At 33.4% G+C, this 23,606-nt stretch overlaps 2 protein-coding genes across 7 annotated transcripts; both read left to right on the forward strand.

Annotated features, from left to right (window-relative positions):
* Positions 1–199: 199 nt before the first annotated feature.
* Positions 200–2,242, forward strand: LOC123275390 (pachytene checkpoint protein 2 homolog). The gene is made up of 6 exons (XM_044743489.1): positions 200–361; positions 425–581; positions 668–862; positions 949–1,176; positions 1,263–1,610; positions 1,914–2,242. Exons 1-6 carry the CDS (start codon positions 318–320, stop codon positions 2,205–2,207), a joined length of 1,266 nt encoding a protein of 421 aa, XP_044599424.1. The 5' UTR covers positions 200–317; the 3' UTR covers positions 2,208–2,242.
* Positions 2,243–2,474: 232 nt separating this feature from the next.
* On the forward strand, positions 2,475–23,433 carry LOC123275383 (autism susceptibility gene 2 protein-like). 6 transcript variants are annotated; one of them, XM_044743477.1, is made up of 17 exons: positions 2,475–2,957; positions 4,570–5,455; positions 17,551–17,736; positions 17,928–18,041; positions 18,543–18,578; positions 18,698–18,724; positions 18,853–18,910; positions 19,023–19,225; positions 19,381–19,764; positions 19,858–20,102; positions 20,328–20,441; positions 20,584–20,810; positions 21,000–21,226; positions 21,302–21,466; positions 21,611–21,905; positions 22,031–22,175; positions 22,262–23,432. In XM_044743477.1, exons 2-17 carry the CDS (start codon positions 5,093–5,095, stop codon positions 23,253–23,255), a joined length of 3,783 nt encoding a protein of 1,260 aa, XP_044599412.1. In that variant the 5' UTR covers positions 2,475–2,957; positions 4,570–5,092; the 3' UTR covers positions 23,256–23,432. The 6 variants fall into 6 exon arrangements, with proteins under 6 accessions (XP_044599412.1, XP_044599413.1, XP_044599415.1 ...); XM_044743478.1 differs by having other exon boundaries at positions 2,475–2,951; XM_044743480.1 differs by lacking the exon at positions 2,475–2,957 and adding an exon at positions 3,343–4,258 and having other exon boundaries at positions 21,611–21,893; positions 22,262–23,433.
* Positions 23,434–23,606: the final 173 nt, after the last annotated feature.

The raw sequence follows: 23,606 nt of genomic DNA on the forward strand, positions 1-23,606 counted from the left end.
TTGTAAATCTGACGTAATTATTGGCGGGGCTTTACTTTGACAAAGATGCTACTTTTTTTTCATATTACATATGTACACATATACTGTATACTGACATTAAATAACTAAGCTGCCGAAAAATTTATAATAAACATTGTTTTTAAAAATTAAATAGTTTTTCAGTATTACCAATTATTAAAAAGTTTATAATTGACGTAAAATTAAATTTTTATTGTTAAATTTTCTTAAAATTGTTTTTATATTGATCATAGCTGGGTCATAACCACTAATTAAAAAATTTACTGTTATAAATTTTAACATTTTGACAGCTATTAAAGATGATTAATATTCTTGACGTAGAAGTTTGTCAAAAAAATGACAGGTATTGTACTATTGATTTATCTTTATCTTAACTTATTTATTTATTTTAAATTATATATTTTAGCACATTGTCAACAAATGAAATTGAAGAATTAGTAAAACAAGAACTAGAAAAATTGGAGAGCGTTGAAGTTGATTTTGTAATATCTGTTGATAATTGGTCAAATGAACTAATTAAAGAACATGTCGAGTCAATAATCTGTTCCTGTTTTGGTAAAAAGGTAATTGGAGCCATTAGACAGTTGGTGATATTCAGTTTAATAAAACACTCTTTACTTATTAATTTATTCAATTAATTGGTCAACAGCTAGAAACAATCAATAAAATTGATTACTCATCGATGAGATTTTTCGTTTATCGTTTGACTGAAGAAGATTCTGCTACTGAAACAATGCAGAATGATTCTGAAGAGTTGGCTGTCTCGTCTCACTGGATTTTACCTTGTAGAGATTTTTACGGACTGTGGGAGAATTTGTGCTATGATTCAGACATAAAAGAAAAGGTAAAAAAACATTTTATTGTTTGCAATTATTATTTTTTTTTTAATTGTTATAAATTATAAAGTACTTCATGATGGATGTATTTTAGCTTTTGAAATACGTCGAAACAACGATGATGTTTGCAGATAAAAACGTCAATCACAATATTATTACTTGGAACAAAGTAGTATTATTGCATGGACCACCTGGAACTGGAAAAACGAGTCTCTGTAAAGCACTAGCACAAAAAGCAGCGATAAGACTTAATCAAAAATTTACACGTGGAGAATTAGTAGAGATAAACAGTCATAGTTTATTCTCTAAATGGTTTTCAGAGGTATTTTTTAAAATAATCTTACGAGCGATAATTAATAATTAATTTCTGCGCTAAATAACTAACTATTTAATATTAATATTTTTTAGAGCGGTAAATTGGTAATGAAACTTTTCACCGAGATCAAAACACTCCTGGAAGACCCAGAATCATTAGTTTGTATTTTAATCGATGAAGTTGAATCACTAGCACATGCTCGTAAAGCTTGTATAAATGGTACAGAGCCTAGTGACTCAATACGAGTTGTAAATTCATTGCTAACTCAGCTGGATCAGATAAAACGATACAAGAACGTACTTATTATGACAACTAGTAATGTAACAGAAGCTATTGATTTGGCTTTTGTTGATCGAGCTGATATTAAACAATATATTGGTCACCCTGGAGAAGATGCTATAGCAATGATTTATTATACGTGCCTAAAAGAATTAGAAAGGGTAATTATTATTTTTTATCTATTAACATAATAATAATAATAATAATTAGTGCTGTGAAATCCTCAGCTGTTAAATAGACTCTTAAATTTAGTGCCTGATGTCATGTTATCATTTTGAACTTTTTCCTAATTATTTTCTTCTTTTCTTGTTAAGTTTTAACTTCAAATGCATTCTGATGATAAGAGACCAAATAATAAACATTTTTTCGTTTGAAATTATTTTCTATACAAATGTTATATCTCATTGTTTAATTTTTATATTATATATTATTACTTAATTTTTTATTATTATTATTTATTGCAGACCGGTCTTTTAAAGGATGATGGAAGTCAGGATAGATCGGTAGACGTTGAGCCATACTTGAAATCAGATCTAGTGCCTACGAGTGTTGGCTTGAGTGGCAGAACGCTCAGAAAAATCCCATTTCTAGCTCACGCATTGCATCTAAATGGAATCGATCAATGTACAACATCAGTATTTTTACATGCCATGGTAAAAGCCGTAAAAAATTGCAAAACCGAAATGCTAGACCTATCAGACAATGAACTGTCACTAAACAGTCACCAAAAAAAAACAAATGTATGGGGTTTGATATGATACTTGTATTTTTAAATAAAATTTTTTTATACTTTGATAATTTAACCCTCAAAATCACAGGACTGTATAATGTAAATTTTGGCCTTAATTACAATAAAAATAAAAATTTAAATAAATAGCGGCAGAAGAGTGTAATCTACCGTCCGGAGCTTAAAGTTTTTCTCTCTGTAACTCAAAAGTCTAGTCTAGTAAATGAATTGTAGAGCGCAGCAGCGTAGTTGAATACAGTGCGTTGGTACGTAGTGCAGCTCGTCAGCAGTTTTATCGAGGCGCTAGTGCATGCCGTTTGTAGTCTGTATTGGTCTGTATGTACAACTACATACTACAGGGCAGATCGAGGCCCTCACACACAAGGTCCACCACGAGTGTTTAAACACTCTCTATCTCTGTCACTCCAACAGCCGCCTGGTCAGAAACTAACCTCTTACACACGCATATGGTGTTGGTTGCTTCTCTCTTTCGCTAGCATCCCTATCAATAGTGCTCACACCATTTCATGGTAACAAGCTGTCTCTCTTCGACGGAACTCACCCACGAACTACGAGTGTATCAAAATCCAAAAGCAGGCAAGGAACTACTTCTATGTAGACATAAACGTCAATGTGTGTGTGCTCTCCGGTGATGTTGTACCTACGCCATGTTCTCGGGTACGGAGGGTGCTGCTGACAGAATGCACGGTGCTCGAAAGAACAATAATCCGTAATCACAAGAGAGCCCGTGGTCGGTTTGCGTGTAATTAAGGGCGTAAGTGTTTTAACTACGACTGTCGGTCCTATACTAGTTTAGAATAACAACAATATCTATTATTTATTTATTTTATTTTAATAAACATTGCAAATACACAATATTAATTAAATCTTTACTGTGGTGTTATATATACATGTACAGATACAACTTACATATGAATATATATACTTATATACACATATATACATTGACGACAAGGTATCCGAGTTTATTGTGTGTGGGTGAAAGTCATATTGACGGCAAAGAAGTTAAAAGCCTAGCCTAAAGGATTTACTATCAGGACATACATTTATATAAATAGATAAACAGAAATAGACATACATATATATATATATATATATATATATATATATATATATATATATATATATATATTTATAAAACATAATCATATGCGGATATTTATGTGTACATCTACTTACTTAAATTTTATTGTAACAATATATATAGATATATAGATATAAAGAGTGTGTGTGTAATTATTACGACATTGTGATATAGATAGTTAGAGATAAAAGTGTCGATTTGGACAGTTGCATTTGGGCCATAGTGTTGTCGCGAGACGGAGCTTACGGACAGGCCCCGTGTCGTGGATAAAACGCCAGTCGGAGTTTTTAACAGCGGGGGTTTTCTAGTTGTGCGGGGACAGGTCGCGGCCATTTTTACCACACGATGCGGCAACCGTGCGTGCCCGTTCGGTCCGCCATTCCAAACAATCGGTGTACGTGCCTTCTTCGGGTACATTTTGATCGGAACGCGTACAACCGATAGGGCCCGGCCCTGTCCTAACATCACGCTCCTATCTATCTGTTGTGATAATGGTTGTTTATTGTTTTATGTTTAAGTGTTTTGGTTGTCGTTGGTGGGTTTAACAGTTTTTATTTTTTTTTTTTTTTTCATTGGGCAAGTCAAGCGCACTGTGGCATGCAGAATTTAATCTAGGTAATATATATATCTGGTGAATCAGTGGGAGTTTAATAGATGTATGTATTCAGAGAGTAAAATATCAGTTGTGTTGAGAAGTTGAAGTTGAGGTTGGCTTTAAAATGATAGTAAGTCAGTATTTGTTGTGAGCGAGTCACAGTAGCTGAAAAAATGAAATATTAATTAATCTATGGTCATATGTTTAAATATTTTAGTGATGGTGATATTTATTATGTTTTAATGATAATAATATATTTATGAATTGATAAATAATTATTTTATTGAGGATGTGGTGTAGTTATTGGCAAGTGGTAACGGGTGTTTTATTGTAATAATAATCGCAATAATACATTTGGAGCAATGATGAGTCTTTGGAAAAGGTGCGTGCGTGCATGAGAACGAACCGTACCTACAGTAATTGTACATGTATTGTGTGTTAGTGCTAGAGAAAATAATAGTTATTATTTAACGGAAAAAAAAAATAAATAATGTTTTTTTATGCCAGTAATACTAGAGTGTATTTAATTTGAATATAGTAACAAAGTATTTTTATGTATGTACAGATAAATATAAATATAATATTTATATGTTTATACATAGATATGTTTGTGGTTATGTGTAAAAAATTTAATTTTAATTAATTTAATATATAATATAAATGGAGGTGTAAAATTTTGTGACTGTGTTACAGCTAAAATATAAGCGGAGAGTTTGAGCGACGGAGCAGTGATCCCATTGTCTACAACATACACAACTTGCCGATCGATGTACTCACCGTGGATGTCCTGTGTGAGAAATTCGGATACGCGAGAATTTGTTGGAGCAGTAACAGCACCAGTAGCAACAGTAAAAGCTAATATCACAACGAGAAGAAAAATAAGTCAAGGATAAGGATACAGATACAATAAAAAGGAAACGAGGCTTAACGTCTTCCTTGCGGTTATTTATTTATACAATAAATATAGAAAGTGAACAAGTGCAGACGTTAAAAAAAATAATTCAAAGCTAAGTATAAACGTATAATTACTTTTAACAAAGACAATAATAATGCCCGAGTGTACAAGATGTGTTAGCGGTTGTTGGTGTTTCTACTACCGTCGGTGATTGACTTGTGAAAACGACGGGGGTGTACTCTAGGAGCTGGATCGCCCTGTTGGCGCCGGCTCCTTGTGGGTCCCCGACGCGTTACTTCTCTCGGGGTGGTGAAACTCGACATGGAGATCGAGGTTAAGCAAAGAAATCAGCGTAATAGACGTCGCGAACGTGCTCAGAGGATCCTGGCACAACGTGAGAGTCTTGCTAGTGCTAAGCAACAACAACAACAGACTGCGAGGCATCGACCTGACGAGGAAGACAGTCACAGTGGTGAAGACGAAGACACTGGCGGCCTTGGTCTTGAGATATCTAGAGGAAATCGTCCTCGTGATAATCATCAACGACCGCCACGGCCACCTAGGCCACCCAGGCCTAGAAAAAAGTCATCCCTAGCTGGAGCCAACGCGAAGGAGCCACCCTTTGAGGAGGATATTATCGACGGATTTGCTATACTAGCTTTCCGTACTTACGAGGACCTCGAGGTATTGTTCAGTTATTATTATTATTATTATTTTTTTTTTTTTTTTTTATTTAAATTAATCTAGATTCTATCCGTAACTCCGACATGCGTTCATATCATATATTGTCCTTAAAGCTTGATCCTGTTGACTTTCTTTTTTTAGATATTTTGATCAATCTTCAACATACTTGTCCTGTCGACAATATACGATCCACTAACTTTTATTTCTTTCAATACTTTTTATGACTGCACTTGTCGACTCAACGGATCCATCAATTAGCGTACAATTGTCATAGCACTCATAACTCGTGCCAAGTAATTTTTGGCACAGACTCATATGTCGTAACATACAACTAAAGACTTTCTCTCCTCTTTGTCTCGTTGTGGTATTACAAATTGTTTTAAAACTTAATCCTTATACATTATTCATTTTTTATAATTTCTTAGCACTGCCAAAAAGTTAAACGATTAACTTGTATTATACTCTTAGTACTTGAGTGTATAATATCATCATGCTATTTAATTTATATTGCTGTCGATAAAGTCACATCAATCTCGAGAAAACAAACAAACAAATAATCCATTAAACTTATTCACTGGCATCCAATATAATACACCACAGCACGACTTCAACTGGTAGTACTGTACCACCAGCTGAGTTTAGTTTCATCTGCTGTGAGTCAGATTGGCTTGAATTTGTGTATTTGAGGATAAAAAATAAGACAAAGGAAATCCTGTTGTCAATATTTCCTCTCTACCTGTTAAGAAAAAATTATACTTATCTCCTAGTAATTTAAATATATTTCTCACTTATTATATTAACAATCTCAAGATTTAAAGTAAATTATTCTCATATTATTAAGTACTTTCACTATTAAAAGTTAAAGTTATTTACTCGCTTACTCACTTATTTACTTACTTACTTACTCACTTTCTTACCTACTTTTATCATCTCTCGCTCAATGAATTATTTCATCATGCTCATTGTAATAATATTAATTTTAATTTACGTTTAATAAACAACGAGACCTCGATGATAATAACGATGAATAAATTTACAATTGTGACACGTTTCTTAGATAATAATCTTCTAACGTCTATCATTAACTCGTACGCCAATTAAACTTCAGCCCCGTGCTAAATACACAGCCACTGAGTACACTACCATTATATATTATATATTATGATAATATAAAACAAGTTGCAATAAGCAAAGCGTGCTGTGTAGTGTACATGGTGTACACATAAAATGTACATACAACAAGATGAGAGACTACAATCAAATGTAATTTAATACAATATACAATCCAACGTGTATCGTAACAACAATACAAACATAACACACAAAGAGAAAGAGAGACAAGACAAGAGAAATTGAAGAAATGAGATAATATGTACAAAACTATATACTCATCATATACATTTCTCAGATTGCGGTGACAGAAGCTATTTGCTGTGATTCTATCGGCAAAACTTTGTTCAAGAATTTTTCTTTCTCTATCAGTAGCAAGCAACCAGCGTTAGCAGCAGCAAAACCAGCAATGTACCCCGAAGATTCCGAGACAACTGGTTATCGGTTATATTTTTCTCTTTACCTTTTTTTATCTCATTCTTTTTCACACATACGTACATACATACGTGTACTATACCTATTCTGTAGACACATTCCTTGTGCGACGCTTCTTCTCCTTCATCCAACATTTTTTTATTTATCATTGCTGACATATATATGTGTATACATACAGCTTTGCTTTTCTTCCTTTCGCGTATCTTCTTTTCGCATTTTCCGACTTACTGAAAAAACATAACACAAAACACTAAGTCTTTTTACGCCACTCCAAGACAGACGATCTTTTATTTTATATATTATTTATCGTTTACCTTTTTATCCTCAACTTTTATTACTCTTTTACCGTGATTCAATTCAAATTTGTATTATATTACTCCCAATTACAACTTGATCTTTATAAATCAATAATCAATTTATCTTCTTATAACTGTACGACTATCATCATATTTTTTTTTTTTTTTTTTATATTTATAACTACATTCACTTTCTACTTAATTACCGTATAATTTAATTAGAAAAAAAAAAAAAAATTGTTTTAATTATCAATCACGAGTGTTGACATGTGTAAAGTCATTTGTAAATGATTTGATTAGTGGTTTTAAAAGAGAACGTCAAAATGAGAACATGCATTAATTTTCTCTTTTTTTTTTATTTTTATTATTTTATTTTCTATAGCACGTCATTAGTAAGGCTGAGATAAAGATTACAAGATTTAAAAAAGCTGTTGTGAAAGCCATTAAAATCACATTCCTAAATATTTTAATAGATTAAATGCTACAACAAATTTAATAATCTAGGCAGCGCTTCTTTTTTTAGCTGTCATTTTTTTGTGTAATAAAAAAAAACAAACTCTTTGAAACTGGGATTCACGTTTTAAATCCCTCGGTGAATTATTTACTTTACCAGTGTGTAAGATCAGTTAAACGCGTATGCCGTATTATTATAATATTATCTACTTATGTTGACATCTCATATCATTACAAAAAAAAATAATAATATCACTGGTGTGTTTATTTAGATAAATTAAATCATCACATTACAATAACAAACAGATCAATAAAAATCGTCACACGGCACACTTTGATATCAGCATCGGTATATCTAAATAATAGTATAATAATAGGAATAGAGTGTCGGTATGATAATTAAAAGCGTAAGTGATTGATATAATTCGGTTATTAAATGATATACAAGGCATCGTATTTTTGTCATGCCGTTTGTCTCTGACAAGTGTAAATAAATAGTCTGCGGGATAAGGATAATGTATGGATACATATATAAATAAAAATATATGCAAACCGTAATATAGACATAATACACGATAATTCTAGTCAGTGTATCGCGTGATCTACAGTTGACACTGACATTCCACAATAGTCTCTCTTGTACTCCGAGTATTGACTTGCTGGCTAGAGTTTAATTCCCTCGATTAATCCTGATCAGATATCAGATATTAACTTACGCTCATGAATGATACAAATATCCAATATGTATAATACTAATAATAATAATAATAATAACAGTTATGATAATAATATACATGGACGGGTACATAAATGAAAATCCTTATTAATATGCGTGTTAAATGCTAATTTATAAATTTATAATGTATGCTAATTCATTTGACTTAAATACAAAAATCTAAAAGAGTAAACGTTGTAACAACCCTCACCTTTACTCTACGGTAATTGTATTTTTTTGTTAGTTATTTTTCGTCTTCGCTTTTATACCTCCTCCTCTTTTATCTTCGTCTCTCTTCTTTGTCCTAATCGCATTTACCCTCTTTCAATCTGCTCGCAATCAATCGATCCAAATTATCCGTGGTTATTGAATTTTTTATAAATTTTCACCCTCCTTTTGCTTGAATTCATTTTTGTTCATTATATAAATCTGCTAAATATCAGGTTAAATTATTACCTGTGTATTTACTTATTTTTATTTTTTAATTAACCTCTGATCTTTGATACACATCAGCTATTATATTATGTATGCGCGTATGATGTGTAATATCAAAACCGTTCCCACACTTTACAAGTAATATCTGTGATTTTTACTTCGAGTTATTATATTATGTAAATTCATTTATGCCGAACGTACGATACAAATTGTTTGCGTTTATTTAATTTTATCTGGTGAAATATTTAAAAGAAAAACAAAATAATAATATTAACTTTGAAAGTAATTGACGTATTTCGTATGATTGGATCAATAATAGATGCTTAGTAATTAGTAAAATCTAAAAATATAAAAATTAATTAATATATGTCAGTCAAAAACAGATTGAAGTACGACCTATTTATTTTCTTAATTAACAACAACAGTGCACGGAAAAAATTAAACTGTAATATTCACTCGGATTCCGGTTAGTTTTTATAGTTTCAAACAGTAAAGCGGACATCGGGGTGGCAAAAATATAAATATTACAGAACTTAATGTAGAAAGTATAAAAGCCACAATTTATAATTTAATATCCAAAATAAGTGATTAGTAGCTGTCACTATAGTAAATAACGACTCTTTCATCTTTAAAAATTACAGTTTCAAATAGTAAAAATTGCCATTTCAATATATAGTCCATATTATGAGGAGAAGGGGAACTAAGATGAAAGAGAAGGGGATCTCACTCGGGGAGAATTTAACATTTGAAACAATAAAAATTATACTTTTAAAATATACATTTTAACAGTCCAATCAAGTCAATAATTACAGTTTGATTTTTAGCGTTGCGTTTAAAATTTACCATTTTACTTTGTAAATATTGACGTTGCTTGTATTAGAAATTTACTAACTTTATTTTATACTTTTTACATATCATAAGATCATTTTTTAGGAACAAAATGATAAATATCAAAGTCTGAATTCTTAATTATTATACTTTAATATTTTAGACATTCACATAGCGAATATTACTGTTTGAAATAGTATATTTTCTTCCATGTAGAGAGTAAATTGTAACGTTTAAATGGTAAATATTACATAGTGAATAGTAAAATCACGATTTTACTATTTGAAACGGTAATTTTTAGCAGTTGATCATTACTTATTATAAATCGACTGTTATTTATTATAGTTTACTTGTTTCCTTGTAATAATAATTTATATAGTAGCAAGAATGAGCAACTGTATTTATTTTGCTGTTTATATATATAAACGATTTAGAGCATGTATGCATATAAAACCATCAATAGATTACCTTATCAGTTCTCATTCGGGTTTTTTCCTATTAGCTTATCTATGAATAACTTTATCTCTAAATTAAATTAATTACCATGAGGCATAGGCATTAGGTAATTAATCTTGTTTCGATGGATTAATAGCTTATGCCTTGCATAAGCGAATTTATAAAAAATAAATTTAATCTGTTTATTATTATCATTACTACTAATATTATTTATTATTAATCTGAACTATAATTATTTATATTAATATCGTGTATCATATTCGATACTATTACACGTAATCTAATCTAAAAAAAAAATAATACCATTATTTATAGTTAATTTTTGTTTGTCGAAAATGTTAGTCTTTATCAATGTAAACTGTATTTATGTGTTGTTGTTACCATTGCTCAATTTAAAACTTCGCACGGTATCTTAATTTATTGTTAATAATCTTAATTTATTGTTTCATTTTTAAAATTAAAATCTAATATTCATACTGTCCATGAAAATTGAGGTAGAAAAATTATTATGGACGGTTTCTTTTAATGGAGAATCAGTTAGAGCTCGTAAAATTAAATATTGATTCTTATTCACATTTACGTTTAATACTCAATTATATCAATTGATTTTACGAGAATATCCGGACATTTAAATTAAAACTTTAATTTAAAGAACGGTACTAGATTTAAAAGACTTTTTTTGTCAGAAAAAAATAATTTAATTAAAATAAAATAAAATTGAGTTTTTTTTATTACAATTACTTGTATCGACAAAGGCGATATTTTAAATGAATATAAATATTTTTTTCTTGTTTTTTTCCTAACTTAAAGGTGATTAATAACAGATTAAATTTTTATTGTTTTATTATTAAAAAGATATAAAAAATCAATTCATTAAATAATTGTTTTTATGTCATTAAAGTATTTGTACACTCATATCAGTATTTTTAATAGATATATTTGCTTTAAAAAATTTAATAAAGTTTTAAGTGTATAAAAAATACTAAGACAATCGAAATACCCAAAAATATTTAACGTCATGTACTATAAAAATAAAATATCTACGGAAAAAGAGTATTATAATAACAATATTGTACGATTTAGTAAAAAAGTACGAGTTAAAAATAAAATTTGTAATTTGTTCAAGTAATTATTAGTGAATTAACTCATTTTTTTATCTCTGTATTTATGCCAATCACGCTCCTCAAGCGTGTAAACTAAAAATATAAACTTGGTATGTTTTTTTTAATTGATAAAAATTCCATATCGATAAACTCAATTGTAACATTAAATTCATACTAATTAAAAATAATATTCGTAATTCATGCAATCATTTAACTCAATTATTTAAACAATAAATGTCAGAAATGATTATTTAATTATTCAAATAATAATAATTGATCAGCGACTGTGAAAAATAAAAAATTAAATACAAGAATTTGCCCATAAATTTATAAATTTATTTTTATTAATTCACAGTAATATTTTAATTATGCTTTAATTTATTAAAACTCAGCTTTTGCTTCAAATTTTCCTCAGATAAGTTAAAAAAAGAAATTAAACCAAATCTCTGTAGTTATTTCGGCAAAATAAAGAGTTTAAATCCTTAAATCAGCTTAAAATGACAAAATAATAATTTAAAATCTTAGTAAACTGGTCTTTATTTTTCATTATCTTTTATATCTCAGTAAAAATCTCCTATCCATCAATCTTTACTGCTATTATCATTTTCCTTATACTAGATTTTCTTTAATTCTATAATCATCTGTATAGTACGGATTCTCGACATAACAGTATGCGAAATTGCCTCGTCGCGTGCTTGAATCACGAATGGCTTCTTCTCTCAATGTCGGATTATCTCGGTTTTACTATATTAAGACCTGCCCTCTCAAAAGAAACAGAAAAAGACTCTTTCTTGAGAAAGAAAAAGAGAATAACTACAACGACTTTATATAAAGATAAACATGATTATTTTAGTTTATACCCGTGTAGTTTGAAACGGCTCATCTCCATCACATTGTTCTTAATGCCTCCGTCATAGTATATACTCACCACATTTTGTTACTTACTATTACAACTGAACCCAATAGAATTATAAACATTTTCTCTTTCTCATATTATTTTTCTTTTTTCTAACTTCCATTTTCCCTTTATTCTTTCTATCTCCTTTTATATAATAATACAATGTCTTTACTTCCTTTTTTTACAAGTTACAACTTATACTTACTACTCTCTCTCAGTACTCTCGTGGCTTTCGTTTATATTATACGCGAATGGAACATAACACTCAAGGCGACCGAGACCCAATGTAATGCTTCTACTCCTCGCGTGGTTACAATTGCAAAAGAGTTACCTCAAAGTTGTTGTCGACGCGGTTGCAACTACTGTAATCGGGCAAATTTATCCCTACTGTAGTATAATACTCTATGTATATGAATTACATATACATATAACTTTACTATTACTACATAAAACTTTTCTCCTCAACATTTACCCAACACACATCCATATATAAAGCATAATATAATGGATAATTTGTCGACGCTCTAGTTTATCATACATCTCAACTTATTTGCTTTACTCGCTTCATTATCCACTCAACTTGATTGCGTGTTTAAAACCGCTAATAAAAAAAAATTTAGCTTGACAAAATCAAAATAAAAAGCTTGTTAAATAAATTAAATAAATCACACCAATATAAATTTAAGTTGACAAGTTAATTAAACCATCATTTATACTCATTAATATTAATTAACAAACCGCTCTAAAGAAAAAAAAATTACACCGTAGTAATAGTAACTATTAAAAATAATAAAAATAAATTAATAATTGCATAAATTAGCAGTCAATCAAGAGCACAGCCAGTGGGTATATATTTTATTATGGCTATCCGTTAAAGTACGGGCAAATCAATGAAATACCAGTGAATGATTTATTATAAATAAATGAAGCTGAATTATAACGCAATAAATTACTCGGAAATCGAGGGATGAAATTGTTTTTGGGAAACCCGTAGTGGCAATTGTATAAAATCTATCTCAACTGATATCATTTTGTTTCAATATGCTCTCTATCTTCTATACCATGTATAAATTTATGTACATTATACCCTACTGTATGTACAATCTACATGTCTTTTTCCTCTTGTTTCATGTCATGGCTTGTGCATGTATGCACTCCGGATTCGCGATGACATAACATAACGCGTTTAGTCTCACGTCGACGATGAGCGATTAAGCGCGCTGACGTATAGTATGCTGGTGGAAGTATCTGTGGATTTTATACACACATGTGTGTCTACATAAATCTCAGTACAGCTTCTCTACTCTCTGCTCTGTATAATACGAGATGATATGCGACTGTAAAAGAGACTTTTGATTAGAGCGCACAACATGTGCAAACAAATAACAAATATGCTTCAAACATACATGCTTCATATATCTGGCTATGATTCTGTACCACTGCCAAAATTGTTTAAACTTCTGTGACCATATCACATAAACCTGCATATAAGTGTATGTTGAATGTTGACATACATGTAAAGAAGTAAAGAAGTAATGCGTGCGCATTTGGCAGCAAGCAAACTTGCGCGCGTCATGTAAAAGCAACGTGGCAACGTCGCGGGTTCACAATTCATACGTATACGTGCATTTTAAAGAGAAAAATACAGATACCGGATGTGTGTAGTATAGATGAAGAAATGAATGTAAAAAAAATCAGAGTAGAGTAGAGCATATAAACTTGTATTGCTGTGGATTGGTATTGGTGCAGGATCACATTAAGTTAAGAGAAGAGAGAAAGAAATGAAAAAAAAACTCGTCTACGAGTTTAAGTTTAGTATGAGTATCATATATCGGTGTTGGTGGTTTCACGACCTACGATTTGCCCACAGGATTCACCTCTTTGTCTTATCCTTCCTCCATTAGCTTTTTACTCCTTTTTCAATGAGCAGTTGAGACTTAAGTTGGCGGAACGGTCGTCGTCGCCGCCGGTTTATAAGCGATCTACTACACCTCCAGTGTTCTTTAAATCTACCGGTTTTTATTTATATTCCTTTCTCGCTGCGCGGTATAGTATCCACATACTCACACTTACATCAACATTTAAACCTCCACTCCGACTGTACTTGTGTTATACAGCATAGTAGTATTTGGAGTATAAGTAGTTATGCCTCTATCTAACATAGGCAAACAACCCCCGTTCTATTCTATTTTATTTACGCTAACACAAATGGATTCTTAAGCGTACCAAAAATCTATAGAATTTTGAGTACAATAAGTAGAGAGAAAGAGAGTTTACGGAAAAGGTTCTCCTTGGCATTGTCCTCGGCCTCTTTCTCAACAAAGTTTCGCCTTTTTATTTTTTATAGCTCCCTACAGAGTAGAGGAACAGAAAACAGGGTACAGGGTAGCTACTACTATTCTACCTTCGCTGGCGATGGTCGGTGCTGTTACTGCTGACTGGCGAGAAACTAATGGAAGAAAACGGCAGTCGACGCATGCACAGTTGGCACACGTGCGCAGGTGGAAGACTAAATATTTTCTATATACATGTATATGTATACCTAGCAGTTTGCACCGGCGTACTCGCTAGTTTTTACCCTCGCGAGTACTTTTACGGTATTTTTATTACAGAGCTTTTCTTTCTTTCTTTCGTTCTTACGGGCAGATCAGAATAAGAGCCAGTAGTGATAGATCAGGGAGCTCGATGACGAGTATGATCACCACGACGACGACAAAAACAACAACAACGAGGAGAATGTGGGAGAAAGAATAGTATGTAGTACTATTCACTCCAGCTTGGAGTGAAATCGAGTAACACATAATATAACAGCGGCTGGTTCTTTTCGCCGTCTCCGTCTCGGTCTTGGTCTTGGTCTTGGTCTCAGTCTCAACAGCAAGCAGCCGCCCTCGTTCCTCCCCTCGGTTGTAAATCCAGCTGGCCCGACGCCGTAAGGCCTTGTCGCGCGGCTGTTGGTTCGGTCAATGTCTTCTGGTTGCATCTTTTTCTTGCCCCCTTTACTTGACTGCTGTGCCAGAAGTTTTCTCTGTCAGTTGCCGCGGATCCCTTCCACTTGTTTGGAGCCGCCACCACTACCATCGGCACTATCATACACCCGGTGTTATATGTATTATATTACACTACTACACCTCTACTCGGGTTCCCTCTCTCTTAGCGTAAAAAGGTCTCCCTCCCTCTACTCCTGGAGAGTGAGGAGCAGAGTAGTCGCAACTTGCCAATTTCTCCCCTCAATCCGCGGTCCTCCTCCGCCTTCCGTTTTCGCGGTGTTCGGTGTATAGTGTATACAAGCTCCTCAGTTTCCCCACTACCCCCGTACCGTTGTGCTGCACATCTCGCGTACGATATATCCACACCACCCAACCGTTTGGCTATCGTTCTCGTGCTCTGCTAGCTCGTGTGCTCTCACTCTGTGTGCCCTCCTGCTTTGCTTACACAAGTAACTCTCGCGCTTTCTCGTCACCATCGCCGCCGTCATCGTTGTCGTTGTCGTCGTCATCATACCCTTAAATCATCCGTGCTATATATTATATAGTATCCGTACCAGTACCAGTAGTTTGTTGTTGTGGTAGTTGTTTCTGTTACCTATTCATTCCTCTAAACATACATTGTTGTCTTGGTGCCGTTGACATACACCTTGTGTTTTATTTAGTTATACGCGTTTTCAAACCATACAAACTTTTTTATATTTCATATTTAATATATTATTTTTATACGTTTACCTGTCTCGCGGTTTTGTTTCATTCTTTTTTTTGTTACTTCTGTAAAAGTATAATAGGTAATACAATTGGATTATATTTTTTATTATATTATATATCGTGTCTCCGTTTAGTCTCGTTGTCGTGTAATGTTGCCGCCATATATACCGTGTATATATGATATATATTGTGTGTGTAACTACCTCGCGAGTTGCCGCAACTGCTCTTTTTCGTCACGGCCATTCCCTCTCTCTTGTATATTCGCGCCACACGATTCTTAAATATATATAATGTATAATTCGTGAAGCTATTATTAAATGATACAGAAATATATAAAAAAAAAAAAAAAAAAAAAAAAATATATATGTATGTGAATAAAAAATAAAAATGTGAATTTTTGACAATATTTAGAGATTAAAATAGTGGGGTGCTTGCTATTTAAAGTATCATTATTATTATTACTATCAGGAGGTATTTAAATACGTGAAAATGAATCCATGAGTTTATTACAATTTCTATTTTTGTATAAACCACACACGCAGCAATATACCTCGAGTACAAAAACCTTGTGGTCCTTTCATCACCCAACATTTTCATACTTATACTACTTGTACATTTACTTCTGTTGCCGCCACCGCCACCGCCGCCTTCTCTTCTCTTCTCTTCTCTTCTCTTCTCTCCTCTTCTCTTCTCTCCTCCACAAGCTCTTCTTGTTCTTGGCCTGAACCTCTACTCTACCAACTGATTCTACTTGTTCTTCTCCCTCGTACTTGTCTGCTCAATTCTCAGCTACTCGGTGTTATGTGTAGTGAGTCTCCGCATAGCATATTATACTTATAACAGTCAGTCTCAGTCGTGGTGCTTTTTGTGAGATAAAAAGAGAGAGGGACTCGCTGATAGATGTGAATGTGTGTAAATGTGATCCAGTTTAAACGTCAGAAGACTCGCGAGAAGAAGTAAAGCGAGAGACGCACACGGTGCGGTGGCTCATGCGCCCGCGGAATTGCCAGTAGCAACGTACGATATTTTAACCAAAGATCATTTCTTATTTTATTTTATTTAAACTTTTTTTATTGTGTGTGATCTGTCGTTCAGTTTTGTTTTTATTATTGTTATAAAGTTTTATTTTAATTAAAAAAAATTTTTTTTTTGTTTATTTTGTAAACGTGGAGCGACAAATAAAGTCACCAACGAAAAACCGGATTTTATAAATACTTGAATCAAATCAAAAACTTATTTATCTTTACGCAGAAATTTATATATATTATTTTATATGTCTACACATATCAGCAAGAGACCAATACATATATATATATATATATATGTGATAATATAACGATAATTGTACAGTGCAACATTGTTTGTGTAATAACGACTTAACTATAATTGACTTTAATTACTTTATTATTTTTCTTGTTTTTTTTTCTGTTATTTTATTACTGTATTTATTGCTGTGCTATTTATCTGGTGAGATGATATTTAATTGTCTTCCATTATAAACCTTGAATATATATATAAATGTGTGTGTGTGTATGGATACTGTTGATATTGTACAAATACATTTGAGGAAATGATAACTAATCGTTTTTTTTTTTTTTTTTTTCATTTTTATTTTATGCAATACTATATCTTTATTTGTTATTAAAAAAAAAATTATTTTTATTTTTTCAGAGTGCAATAAAGTTAGCTGGTAAAAATAATGTGAAGAAACTTCACTCGCTGCTGTCGATAGTTGAGGAAAAACCAAAGGTGGATACCGGTCAGAATAATCGGCACAACGATCATCACATAAAAAATCATTTTAAACACAATCATTATACGAATAATTCCATACTGACACCTTCTACGCTCAACCAGGTAATATAAATGTTATTTAACACAATACAATTACGCTAATAATCAATAATGATAATGATCATAATAATAACAAGTGTAGATAAATATTACTGTAGATAGAAATTTATACCACTTTATATAAATTAGAGAATGACTTACACATTAAAAAGTCTTTATCAATCTGTGTACTTATGAATGGAATTGTCTTTCAGGGCCTCGATGCAGGTACGAGTGACGATAGCGGACGAGCGTCGGAACAATTGCATGGCCCTGGTATACCAAGGGACTGCCAGGACGCTGACAGTTCCAGGGACCATCTCAGCGATGTAAGTCATGAGAAAATTTTAATATTATTTTTAATGGAAAAAAGATAAAAATTATTCCTACAAATACTAAATATATTTTGGAGTACTGATTTTTTTTTATCAGCTTTAATGAGTCAGCACCGATTTCGTGTAATCTAAAATATTTTACACGTATGTTATTGCTTTGTTTTTAACTAAGCTTTGTAGCTCGTCTAAGACAAAGTGAATCGCGCGATTTAGTTGAAGCGTAAATCTTAAATAGTAAATACGTTAGAAATTTACAAAAATTATTTGTAAAAAAATTTTACTTGCCAATACTGGATGAATTTAATTGGATGTAAAAAGTGGCTCTATAAACGTGCTGTTTACAGCGTAGTAATGAAAAAATTAAATGTAATGAATTGATTTAGCTACTATACAATTAAATAACATGTTTCAGTAGTAAATAATTTTTTTCTTTTTTCTAATTACCATTACAATTTATCATAATAATTTATACTGATGTAATGCATTTGTTTATAGGCTAGCAGCCATTGCAGTTCGGGTAAAGGCTATATCGTAAGTATAATAAATAATTATTAATTAATAATGATATCTTTGATAGTAAATCTTGATGAGAATCATTAAATTATGCACACTTAATACTAATGACATGTCTTTTCAATATCCTGTTACAGTGTGATAGTGAAGGAGAAGACGATAAGGTACGTTAAAAATAATTTCTACCTTCAATTTAATTTATCTCCATTAAACTAATGCCTCTTTAAAAATTAAACTTTTATATTTTATTTATGTAATCTTTATTTATCTGTGGGTATCTTTATTTATCTAGGGCTCGGATGCAGAATCGATACTCTTTGAATCTTCGACCCCACCTCTCCCGCGTAAATGTAAGTAAATTTAACCTCTAGCAGACTAGACACAAAATCATTTAATCGTAAAACTCATTAAATTAATTAAAGTGTTATAAATAATAAAATTATATAATGCTGTCGTTGCCAGACGAGTTGCCATCTTCATCGCCGCACGTATTGCCGCCGGCAAACGGCGCTGGGGGTTCACCTCCAGACACCGGTGGACAAATTTCTAATCCCGCGACGGATGCTCCGGCACCCATACCACCCCCTGTGCCTGCCTCAGCACCAGTGCCAACGGCGCCGAGTCCACCCAGTCCAACGTTGCCCCCACACATATCCCAATCACCCGTAAGTATTGTTTTACTTTATTATCTTTTTCCATTTCATTTTACATTAATAAAATTAATTAATTAATTAACACATGAGCTTATTAAAAAAAAAAAAAAACTTTCCAAATCTTCACAATTGAAACTCAAACTAATTAAAACTTGAAAATATTTTAGATGACTAGTCCTTTGGCAGCGAATCCTCGTGCAATAGCTCCGCAGCAGCGGCCAGCATCCCCAGCTCTTCCGCCGCCTTCATTACCACAACAGCCTCATACACCGATACCACCAGCGTTACATCCACCAAATGTACCATTTGTCCCGTCGAGTCATACGACAACAAGTCCAGCGGTTGCGAGTCTCGGCGTGACACCAGCAGCACCATCAAATGGTGCTGCTACCAGTACCAGTTATCCACCACCTCTGCCAATGGCTGTGTACCCTCAACCGCCACCCTCTCATCCACCTCTTTACACTCCTTATGCCACGCTTAATCATAGTCCATATCTACCACCAGCAGTATCGTCGCCCTCGCATTCAGCATCATCGAGAACTGATGTGGTAAATATCGTTATTATTTTTTAAAATTATCTAATTATTAACTTTCGATGTCAAAAGATTGGCCCGTTTAATAAAAATTTATTTAAATTTCAGAGAGCTAGTCGAGCATCACCGTGTACCAACATTACCAAACAAACTATTGGAAGTACCACTGTTAATCACAATAGCACAACTCCTCTCAGCGCAGCAACCACCACTTGTGTATCTACAATAACAAATACAGTTACCACCGCGAATACAATTGCTCACAGAGACGTTGTAGCATGCAGCCTTGCCGGGAGGAATAATAATAATTCACCGCGAGGTCACAGTCCTAATCGTGAACGCGATAGTTACAGGTAATTATCCTTAGAAAAAAAAATAATAAATAAATAACAAACAAACAATTATCCCTCTGGGATTATTTTATCGTTAGTAAATTTTACTACAAATTAATTTAATTTGAATGTAAACAACAGTAAGGATTGGTGGTTAATTGTTGTTGGTTATTTATTTTCAATAAGAAGATTAAGAGAAAAATATTAGTAGACGAGTGTTACAAATAAAAATTTTTACCGTTGCAGCAGTAACGTGAGTACGTTGAGTCGAAGCAGTATAACGCCTGTAAGTGTGCCAAACACCTCCTCCCCAGCCAATTCTAGTCTACCCGCTTACTCTAAGGCTCAAGGATGGATCAGGTAAGATTAATACTTGACATTGTAATAAATATTAACTCTTTAATAACTTAACGCGAGTGGTAGTTATTTCAATTATTACTTACCACAATCTTTGTTCTCAAAATTTATACTGTCTCTTAATAATTTTCTGTATAATTAACAGCAGCAACACGACATCCCAATTGTCACCGGCAACAGCAACATCTGTACCAAGGCCAACACCACCACCGCCTCAGGCAACACTAGGAATGCACAGTTTTCCACCACCGATGTTTACTGCGCCGCTTCCGCCACCCGTGTCCAGTGCGAGTCCTCATCCTTCGCTACCTACGTTACCTCCTCCGACCACTAATCCAATTCCGTTCTCTGCCGAGTCGCTCTTCCAATCAAGTAAGTTCTCTCAAGAGTTATTAGTTGTATTCCCAACTAATATGAACCAACCTCTTACTCTAGCTATTATTAATATCACTACTACTCATACTAATTTTCCCTTCTACACTATTAATTTCTCAATTTAATCAAATCGGTTTTAACACTGTAAATAGTTAGACCGTATAGCTAATTCAAAGTTTGTTTCAGGGGTGAGCCATGTTACAGGTCAGACTGATTTATTAAGAAGAGAATTAGACAACAGATTTTTAGCATCACAGGATCGAAATGTTCCTGCGGCTGTTACTAATCTCGGACCACCACCTTATCTTAGGACTGAAATGCATCATCATCAACATCAACACACACACGTCCATCAACATACAACACCATTATTACCACCACCTGCGACAACTTCATTATTTCCACCGCCAATTGTAAGTTTTTATAACAAATTATTTGTCTAATTATAACTCGATAATAAAAAATAATAACTTATTTATTTTATCCAGTTTAAGGACATTCCAAAGTTAGGTGGCGTTGATTCGCCATTTTTTCGTGGAAACCTCAACTTATCGAGTTATTCAAGCTTTAACGCTGGTCTTCTGCATCCGGGCATGGCACCACCTACAACGCCATTCGTTCCGCCAAATCATATGAGTTCATTTGCACCAAAAGTACGTGTTATTGGTTATTTTACTATTCCTACTCTATATCATCAATATTAATTAAATGAATATTTGAGTTTATATTAATAATAAACAAGTACACAATGATTTATTGTTTATATTAATTGATTATTATGATTGTTATTTTTGTAGAAGACTGGAAAGTGGAACGCAATGCATGTACGAATAGCGTGGGAAATATATCACCACCAACAAAAACAACAAGCAGAAGCAAAAGCTGGTACTGTTGTCAATACTAAAACAGAATTACTCAGGCCTCCTGGTCATTTGTATCCAGGAGGTCCAGGTAGCGGGCTTGGGTTAGGAGCACCACCTATGGCTCCGCCATTCCCTACAAATATGCCACCAACTCACCCCGGGGCACCACCACCTCCTCATCCTGTAGGGTTCCTAACAACTCAAGGTTCACATTTAGGTATGCTTAAAGGTATTTATGTCGTTCATGTATTTTATATTTTTATTTTAAAACCATCAAATTTATTAACAAAAAAAAAAATAAAGGTTGATTTAAAAAGTTGTTAGTACTTTAATTAATGAGTAATTTATTTTTAGGACCAGGTATGTCACCTTTTGGAAGATATCCAGCATCATTTGGTGCGCCTAATCCAAACTTTCCAACATTATCGGGATATCCACCAACTCGAGAAATGTCTCAGTTAAGTGGGCTCACCTCAGCAGTTCATGATCCTTGGAGAGGGTACGTAAATTTCCAGTCTGAAAATTTATTTTTATTTATTATTATTTTATAGAATTTAAATTGATCAACGATGTAATCTTTTTTAGGTTGCAACGAACAGCGACTGGTTTTCCCCCGACAACAGCCGGTTGGAGTTTGAAACCCGAGCCACCTGCAATAGATAGACGAGCTGAGTTGGAGGAACAACAACAGCGAGAACGTGAGCGCGAAAGGGAACGCGAGCGTGAACGTGAACGTGAAAGGGAACGCGAACGACAGAGACGTGAGAGAGAGCGCGAAGAACAGCGTGAGAGGGAACGACGTGAGCGTGAAAAAGAGGAAAAGAGAAAACAGCAAGAAGCTGCTGAACGTGAGCGTGAAAGAAGAGAGAAAGAACGCCGTGAAATGGAGAGAAGAGAAATGGAACGCGAGAGGATAATGCATCAAAATCGTCAGCATGCAGTGATGACTAGTCGAGATCGTTCACCCTTGAGAAACGGCACCTCAATGCCTATGGATCCAAGTGAGGTGCGCGTCAAAGAAGAACCAAGAAGCAAAGATGACGATGTTGTTATGCTTTCTCGTGGGCCACCCCCCGGGCCAGGGCCCGGACAGGGACCAAGTCCAATACCTGATCCTAGGTATCATCATTCCCATCCTCACGCTTATCTTGCGCGACATCCCCACAGCTTACCGCCTAATCATCACGCAATGTCAAGGAGTATGATGCCGCTAGGTGGTCATCATATGCAACATTTTCCTCCACCCTCGGGACCAGGAGGGCAACCTGGTGGACCATGGGGCGCTGATCCATTCCGGGATCCCTATCGGTATGACCCTCTTCAGCAGTTGAGATATAATCCGTTGATGGCAGCGGCATTCAGAGCTGAAGAAGAAGAACGTGCTAAACTATATGCGAATTACAGTCAAGCCTCTGTTAACGCTTTGAGAAGTAAAGATCCCAGTCCTGGACCACTGAGTAATCTTCATATGCATCACAGAGCTGGACCTGGACCAGGTGTACCAGGCAGACCAATGGAACCTTCACTTATGCATGGTGGTGACATTCATAAGAAAGAGGATACCTCACAATCACGATGATACATCACTTGCGTATCATCGTCGTCGCTAGTGAATAAACAATAATAATAACAATAATGAAGCAATGCATTTGACGTGCGGTGACTTTTTCGTGAATGTTTATAGACGTCAAAAAATTTTTTGAGGATGCTTATTCGATATTTTTCAAGCGAAATGTATCCTCTGATATTATTATTATTATTAATATTATGATTATTATTATTATTATTATTACTAATAATATTATTATTATCAATATTATTATTATTTAATAAAAAGTGTACATACAAATATAATAAACTTATATAATATTTATAGATCATTAATAATAGTAATAATAAAATATTATTACAGTTATAATTATAATTATAA

The sequence above is a fragment of the Cotesia glomerata genome, linkage group LG1 (assembly GCF_020080835.1).
Source record: "Cotesia glomerata isolate CgM1 linkage group LG1, MPM_Cglom_v2.3, whole genome shotgun sequence".
NCBI lineage: Eukaryota > Metazoa > Arthropoda > Insecta > Hymenoptera > Braconidae > Cotesia > Cotesia glomerata.

Excerpts from the sequence above, each read along its gene's own strand:
- LOC123275383 (XM_044743477.1), top strand. The coding sequence starts at position 5,093 with ATGGAGATCGAGGTTAAGCAAAGAAATCAGCGTAATAGACGTCGCGAA. Across the intron at positions 20,811-20,999 it reads CGAGTCGCTCTTCCAATCAA|GGGTGAGCCATGTTACAGGT; the intron begins GTAAGTTCTCTC and ends AGTTTGTTTCAG. Across the intron at positions 21,227-21,301 it reads CATTATTTCCACCGCCAATT|TTTAAGGACATTCCAAAGTT; the intron begins GTAAGTTTTTAT and ends TATTTTATCCAG.
- LOC123275390 (XM_044743489.1), top strand. The coding sequence starts at position 318 with ATGATTAATATTCTTGACGTAGAAGTTTGTCAAAAAAATGACAG. Across the intron at positions 582-667 it reads GTTCCTGTTTTGGTAAAAAG|CTAGAAACAATCAATAAAAT; the intron begins GTAATTGGAGCC and ends ATTGGTCAACAG. Across the intron at positions 863-948 it reads ATTCAGACATAAAAGAAAAG|CTTTTGAAATACGTCGAAAC; the intron begins GTAAAAAAACAT and ends GATGTATTTTAG.